At 36.0% G+C, this 7,103-nt stretch overlaps 1 protein-coding gene across 1 annotated transcript; it reads left to right on the plus strand.

Annotated features, from left to right (window-relative positions):
- Positions 1 to 6: 6 nt before the first annotated feature.
- Positions 7 to 7,103, plus strand: LOC139091403 (titin-like). Its single transcript, XM_070641478.1, has 7 exons — positions 7 to 878; positions 1,107 to 1,385; positions 1,446 to 4,061; positions 4,121 to 5,584; positions 5,699 to 5,998; positions 6,082 to 6,387; positions 6,447 to 7,103. The coding sequence occupies exons 1-7, from the start codon at positions 116 to 118 to the stop codon at positions 6,635 to 6,637; spliced, it is 5,919 nt and encodes a 1,972-aa protein (XP_070497579.1). The 5' UTR covers positions 7 to 115; the 3' UTR covers positions 6,638 to 7,103.

Genomic DNA, 7,103 nt, shown 5'->3' on the forward strand with positions numbered 1-7,103 from the left:
CACATTCGGGTTGAAGAAACCAAAACCACAACCTGTGATTACAGAAGATGTCGAGGTTGTTGAGACAATCAGAAAGAAGAAGAAGCCAAAACTTACTGAAGAAGTTGAAGCCGAAATGGTCATTAAGAAACCATCTAAGCCTAAAGTTCAAAACGAGGAAGCTGAGGCAACATTCACAAAAACTATTGAAATGCCTGAAGAAGAACCAATTATTGAGGAAATCATTGTTGAGGAGCCTGAAGAAATTACAGAAGAATTTGTCTTCAAACGTAAGCCAAAACCAAAACCAGCTCCAAAATACGAAGAACACAATGAAGAAGTCACAATCAAGAAACTCAAGAAACCTCACAAACGTCCCGAATTCCCAGAATATGCTGAACCTGAAAATGTCACATTCAGACCAAAACGTACAACACATAAAGAAGATGTTGATCAAGAGTTCAAAATCCAACTTGACTCTTATGCTGAAGAAGAAATTTCAATGTCTGGTAAAGTTAAATTAAAGAAACCAAAACCAGTGTACTTCGAAGATGCAGGAGAGCATAACATGAAGATCTATCAAGAAGTTGAGGATGAAGGACCAATTATTGAGGAAATTATTGATGAAGGCAGTGAACCAGAAGATACATTCTATGATGTTGATGAGCCTGATGAGTTCTCAGACAAGGAAGTATTGCCTGAAGATGAAGAACCAGAAGACGTTATTGTCAAATTAAAACGCAGAAAGCAGAAGGTTCCATATAAGGTACAAGACTATGAAGAAGAATCAGTGTCATTAGGTTTACCACGCAAGAAGAGACGTCAAAAGATCTCATCATATGATGAAGATTCTCTTCAATTAAGATTGAAGCGTCGCTCAGGACCTAAATATATTGAAGGTAACAATTCTATGCTCCTGTGGGCACTAGAAACACTTAATTCATTTTTTATTCATTCTGCTTGTACATGTTATTATTTCTTATCATTCACTAACCAAACATAATTTTGCGCAAACATTTATTTTACTTTATTTAAGCATATTAATACATTCAGTTGCTTAAAGGTATTCATTATTCAATTTTACTTTACGACTTTATACTAACTATCTTATCTCAACAATTCTGTAGAAGAGAACTCATTGAGTATCACTCGTGAACTTCACGAAGAAGACATGATGGTATCAATCTGCTCGGTTGTCTCTGACAATGAAGATACATTGAATCTTGTTGAGGGCGAGAAGGTCTACGTTATGGATCGTTACAATGCTGACTGGTGGTTCATCAGAAAGCAGTTGACTAATGAGAAGGGATGGACTGAATCTCAAAATCTTATGGATGCTGTTAGCTATACTCATTATGTACAGAAGAAGCTTAATGAGAAGATTGACAAACTTCCTATTATTGAGAGTAAGTTAATCAATGTACATTTTTAGGGATATATCTAACTTAAAATCACTTCCTTTTCAGAACCTGGTCCAGATGACAAATCATTGGCACCAAGATTTGTTGAGAAGCTTCAACCAATTACAACACAAGAAGGATATACCGTTCAATTTGAATGCAAGGTTGAAGGTTTCCCAAGACCACAAATTACATGGTTCCGTCAAACACAAATCATTTTGGCCTCCGAGGACTTCCAAATGTACTATGACGATGATGATGTTGCTACATTGATCATTCGTGATGTCTTCCCAGAAGATGCTGGTACATTTACATGTGTTGCCAAGAATGCAGCTGGTTTTGCATCAAGTACAACTGAATTGACAGTTGAATATTCGGAACATTCTGAAATGACATCAAGAAGAAGTATGTCAAGAGAATCATCATTGGCTGATATTTTGGAAGGAGTTCCACCAATATTCTCACGTAAACCAAAGGTTAAATGTGTTGATGAAGGCTCAAATGTTCTTATTGACTGCCGATTAGTCGCTGTACCTAAACCAACAATTAAATGGTACTTTGAAGGAAAGGAAGTTGACACAACACAAAATGTTAAGCTTGTTACAAAATCTGATCATCATATGTACTGCACTGTCATGCAAATTACAAATGTAACAAAGAAACAAGAAGGCAGATACAGAGTTGTAGCCACAAACAAGCAAGGTGAAACAATTCTTCCAATCAAACTTAAGGTCAGAACTGGAGAAAAGGAGAAACCTGAAATTCTTGAGCCATTAAACAACCAAGTTGTTCGTGAAGGTGAGACAGTCACATTTACAACACAAATTATTGGAACTCCAACACCAAAAGTTCAATGGTTTAAGAATGGTGAAGAAATTAAGGACAATATTACACATGATAAGGATGTCTATACAATGAAGATTATTACAGCAAGTGAAACAGACAGTGCTGAATACACAGTTAAAGCCACAAACTCTGCTGGCACAGCTTTCGCTGGATGTACATTAACAGTAGAAGAAAGTGGATTACACTTCGAGCCACCTATGTTCACTACAAGATTTGAGGAAGTTGTTGTCAAACAAAATGAAACAATTAAATTGACAGCTAAAGTTACTGGCATGCCACAGCCTGAAATCACATGGTTGAGAAACAATAAGCCACTCCAACCAACAGACAGAATGAAGTCAGAATATGATGGTGAAAATATCACACTTACAATTGTAAATGCAGATTCTGAAACTGATTCTGGTGACTATAAATGTGTAGCTAGTAATATTATTGGTAAGGCATCACATGGTGCTAAAGTCCTTATTGATGTCGATAAAGTCAAATTCACTAAGCCATTACACAAGACATACACAGTTGAGGAGAACAGAACAACAACATTAGAATGTGAGACATCACATTCAGTCACAACAAAATGGTTCCATAATGATAAGGAATTAACTGGCATGGATCATCGTGTGATTGTTCATGAAGCAAGAATTCATAAGCTTATCATTAAATCTTCATCATTTGAAGATGCTGGCTTATATAAATGTACAGTCAAGGATCAAGTTACTGACTGTGAACTCAAAGTAATTGAGACTAAACCAGAATTCATTAGAAAACTTGAAGACATTGAGTCTGATGAATTGGAAACTATTGTCCTCGAGGTTGAAATCACATCTGAGACAGCAACTGTATCATGGTACAAGGATGGTGAGGAGATCAAACCCAAACCAAACAAAACTGAAATGGTTAAGAAAGGAAAGGTTCATCAACTTATTGTAAGAGAAGTAACAGTCTATGATGAAGGTGAATACACTTGTGTACTTGCTGATCATGAATGCTCAGGTGATGTTACAATCATTGAATTGCCACCAGCATTGCTTTATGATCTTGAGGATATTAAAATTTCACAAGGCGAAAAGGCAATCTTTGAGGTTGAACTTACTAAGGGTGATGCTTTAGTCAAATGGTTCAAAAATGGTGAAGAAATTCAGTTCTCAGATCACGTCCAATTGAGAATTGATGGTAAGAAACAGAAGTTGAAGATCTACGATGCAGTTTTGGAAGATGCTGGTGAATATTCATGCATGGTTGGTGATCAAGTATCCACAGCAACACTTACAGTTGAGAAACCATTAGTTGAATTCGTTAAGCGCTTACCAGACATCACATTAGTTACAAAGGACAAAGAAATCACAATGACTGTAGAATTGACACAACCTGTAGACGTTGAATGGTTCAAAAACAATGAACCCATCAAGCCTTCCGATAAATACACAATCATCGATGAAGGAACAGTCAAGAAACTTATCATCCGTTATGCTGAAGAATCTGATGCTCAACAGTACACAGTTGTTGCTGAAAATGTCAAATCATCAACAAAACTCAAGGTTGAAATTATCAAGTCAGCACCAGTCATTGCATTGGATGATTTGAACAAAGTTTACAGAGTTAAGGAAGACGATGAAGTCACATTCAATATTAAGTTCAATGCAACACCCAAACCTGAATGTGAATGGTCAACTTCAGAAACAATTATCAAGAAATCACCAAGACATGAACCAAAGGTAACAGATCACTCAGCTAGCTTGACAATTAAGAGAATTGTCGAGACTGATGGCGGAGATTACAATGTTAAGTTAAGGAATGTCTGTGGTGAGGTCGAAACGACACTTAAAGTTATTTATATGAGTAAGTATAAAATATTCAGTTCCATTAAGGCAATAGCTTACAACTTTATTACTTTTCAGAACAACCATCACAACCTGGTTCACCTGAGCCAGTAGAATTGACTGACGACTCTATCACATTATTCTGGCCAGCACCGGAAGATGATGGAAATTGTGAAATTACCGAATACATCCTTGAGTATCAAGAAATTAGAGAAAAGACATGGAAGAAGATCACAAAGATTAAGGAAACAACATATAAACTTACAGAACTCAGAAAAGATACAGAGATGAGATTCCAAGTGACTGCTGTAAATGAAATTGGACCAAGTAAACCATCTGTGCCATCAAGTGCAAAGATATCCAAACCAGTCAAAAAGGAACCTCCAACATTCACTGAATCTCTTAAGGATGTAACAATAGGCTTAAATAAATCTCATACACTTTCCTGTGTCGTCGGTGGCATTCCAATTCCAGAAGTTATTTGGTACAAAGATGATAAACCATTTGCATCTAAATTCATATCATATGAGAGTCGTATCTCAAAATACACAATTGAATCGACAACAGAAACAACGGCTGGAACATACAAATGTGTAGCCACAAATGAAATGGGTGAGACGACAACATCATGTACAGTTGTGATTCAAGAGAAGCCAACAATTACGATTGATGAAAAATTAATCTCACAAAATCTTCGTGTACAATCCCAATATGAAGTTGTTGCTAATATAACTGGATATCCAGTTCCAAAAGTACAATGGTTCAAAGACAATATTAAGGTTGATACAAATGAGGAATATACAGTTGAGACAACAAAGACGACAACAAGATTGTTCATTAAGAGCATTGAAAGACATCATAGTGGTAAATTTACAGTAAAGGCAAAGAATACAGCTGGTACAGCTGTTGTTGATTTGTCAGTATCTGTAATTGATAAGCCAAGTAAACCAGAAGGTCCACTTCTATTCCGTGAAATTAGTGACGAAGCAGTAGTGTTAGAATGGAAAGCACCAGGAGATGATGGTGGTCTTGATATTCAGCAATACTCAATTGAAAAATGTGATCCAAATCAAAAGGCATGGATTAAGATTGCCGATGTCGATAAGAATATTGAATCATATTGCATACAAAATCTTACTGAAAATGCACAGTATTTATTCCGTGTTATTGCCAAAAATCCAATGGGCAGTTCAGAGCCATTAGAAAGTGAAGCTGTAACTGTTAAGAGAGTAGCAGAAAGACCATCACCACCACGTGGACCAATTGAAATCTCAGGTATGACAGACACATCATTCACACTTACATGGAAGCCATCCGAGAAGGATGGAGGATCTAGAATAATTGAATATCTTGTGGAAATTCGTGAAAGTAATAAGAAAGTATGGAAGATGCACAGCATAACAACCTTCGATACAACAACAGTTTATGTACAAAAATTGATTAAGGATCAAGGATATCACTTCAGAATTACAGCTAGAAACAAGATTGGAACTAGTGATCCATTAATTACAGACGATAAGATTGTTGCTGGACGTCAAATTAGTAAGTATTGTCTAATTGTGGTATCTAACCCAATATGTAGCCACAAATTCCAATGTCACTAACTCATTCCCTATTTGTTCATAATTTAATGTTGTAAAATCTAAAACTTTACAGCCCCACCATCACCACCACAAAACTTAACAATTGTCACTGTGACAAGTAAGAGTGTGACGATCGAGTGGGATACGCCCGAAAGCAACGGTGGAGCTGACATTACAGGATATATTATAGAAAAATTATTGACAAAATCATCACAATGGAGTCGAGTGGCAACACTTGATTCCTATTGCCTCAGTTACTGTATAGACAATTTGAAAGAGACTAATGAACTTAACTTCAGAGTATCAGCTGAAAATGTTATGGGTGTTAGTGCACCTGCCTACACAGATTCTGTAATTCTTAAGACGCATGCAAGTATGTGTAGTTCCTGAATGTCATACATGTTTTATGTCTATTTGTAAGATCAAAGCAGTTACTAATGAATTATCTAATTACAGCCGTTCCATCACCACCCACTGGACCATTAGAAATTCGTCTTATTGGTTCAAGTACACACGTTGTTGAGTGGGGTATTCCAGAGACAGATGGCGGTGCTCCACTTCAAGGATATAATATTGCCATTCGTGATGTTAAGAAGACTATGTGGATTGAAGTTGGACGATGCAAGGAGGATGTACAGAAGTTTAATATTCGTGATTTACAAGACGGTCATAAGTACCTCATCAGGATTTATGCACATAATGAAGTTGGTCTTAGTGATCCACTTGAATCAGAGGAGCCATATGAATGCCTTCATGGTGCAGGTATGTGTTTCATTGTCACTTTATGGATGAAGATATGAACATTTTGATTAATTTTTCAGGACATGATGCACATGACGAGCCACGTTCTCAAATGACTGAGCCAACAGGCTGGAGTACTGAAAATACATCCTCATGGATGCGTGACAATAATATGGATGCCGATATTAGTTCGTATGCAAGAGCTAAATTACTACGACGTGATGAATATTTCTTCAAAATATGGCATTACGCAAAGAAGCTTTTCAAATAAGCTTCAGACCCTTTTTAATTTGTTGTTGTTTTTTTAATTTAATTTAATTTTTTTTATTTGACTTTTTACGTTACGTTATTATTGTATGACTTTATACCCCTTAAAAATCATATGCAATGTGTTCAATTTGCAAATTATAAGATGTCATGAGAGTTTCTGCCAATAATTAAAGAGTAGCACTTAACATCCTGTAGAAATTTCTCATTAATTCATCTTAAAATTTGCAAATAAAATTTATTGCTATTGTTATTCTATGTTGGAACTGCCATTCATGTTTGCTGCTTATTTCGGCAAAGAGTAAATTAGAATCAGCGAATCTATTCGGGAGACATAAAATATAGATGCAAACGACTTAAAACGAAATAATCATAATTTACTGTTGTTGGAAAGGGCAAAGGAATGACTTTCAACTGCATTTGAGATTTTTTGCACTTAATAAAAAATTTATATTATTCAAAAAAAAGAA

The sequence above is a fragment of the Chironomus tepperi genome, unplaced genomic scaffold (assembly GCF_022539635.2).
Source record: "Chironomus tepperi strain 1889 unplaced genomic scaffold, CSIRO-AGI_Ctep_v1 contig_244, whole genome shotgun sequence".
Classification (NCBI taxonomy): domain Eukaryota; kingdom Metazoa; phylum Arthropoda; class Insecta; order Diptera; family Chironomidae; genus Chironomus; species Chironomus tepperi.

Coding starts and splice junctions, on each gene's coding strand:
- LOC139091403 (XM_070641478.1), top strand. CDS start 116: ATGGTCATTAAGAAACCATCTAAGCCTAAAGTTCAAAACGAGGAAGCT. Junction 1,386..1,445: donor CAAACTTCCTATTATTGAGA/GTAAGTTAATCA, acceptor CTTCCTTTTCAG/AACCTGGTCCAGATGACAAA. Junction 5,585..5,698: donor TGTTGCTGGACGTCAAATTA/GTAAGTATTGTC, acceptor AAAACTTTACAG/CCCCACCATCACCACCACAA.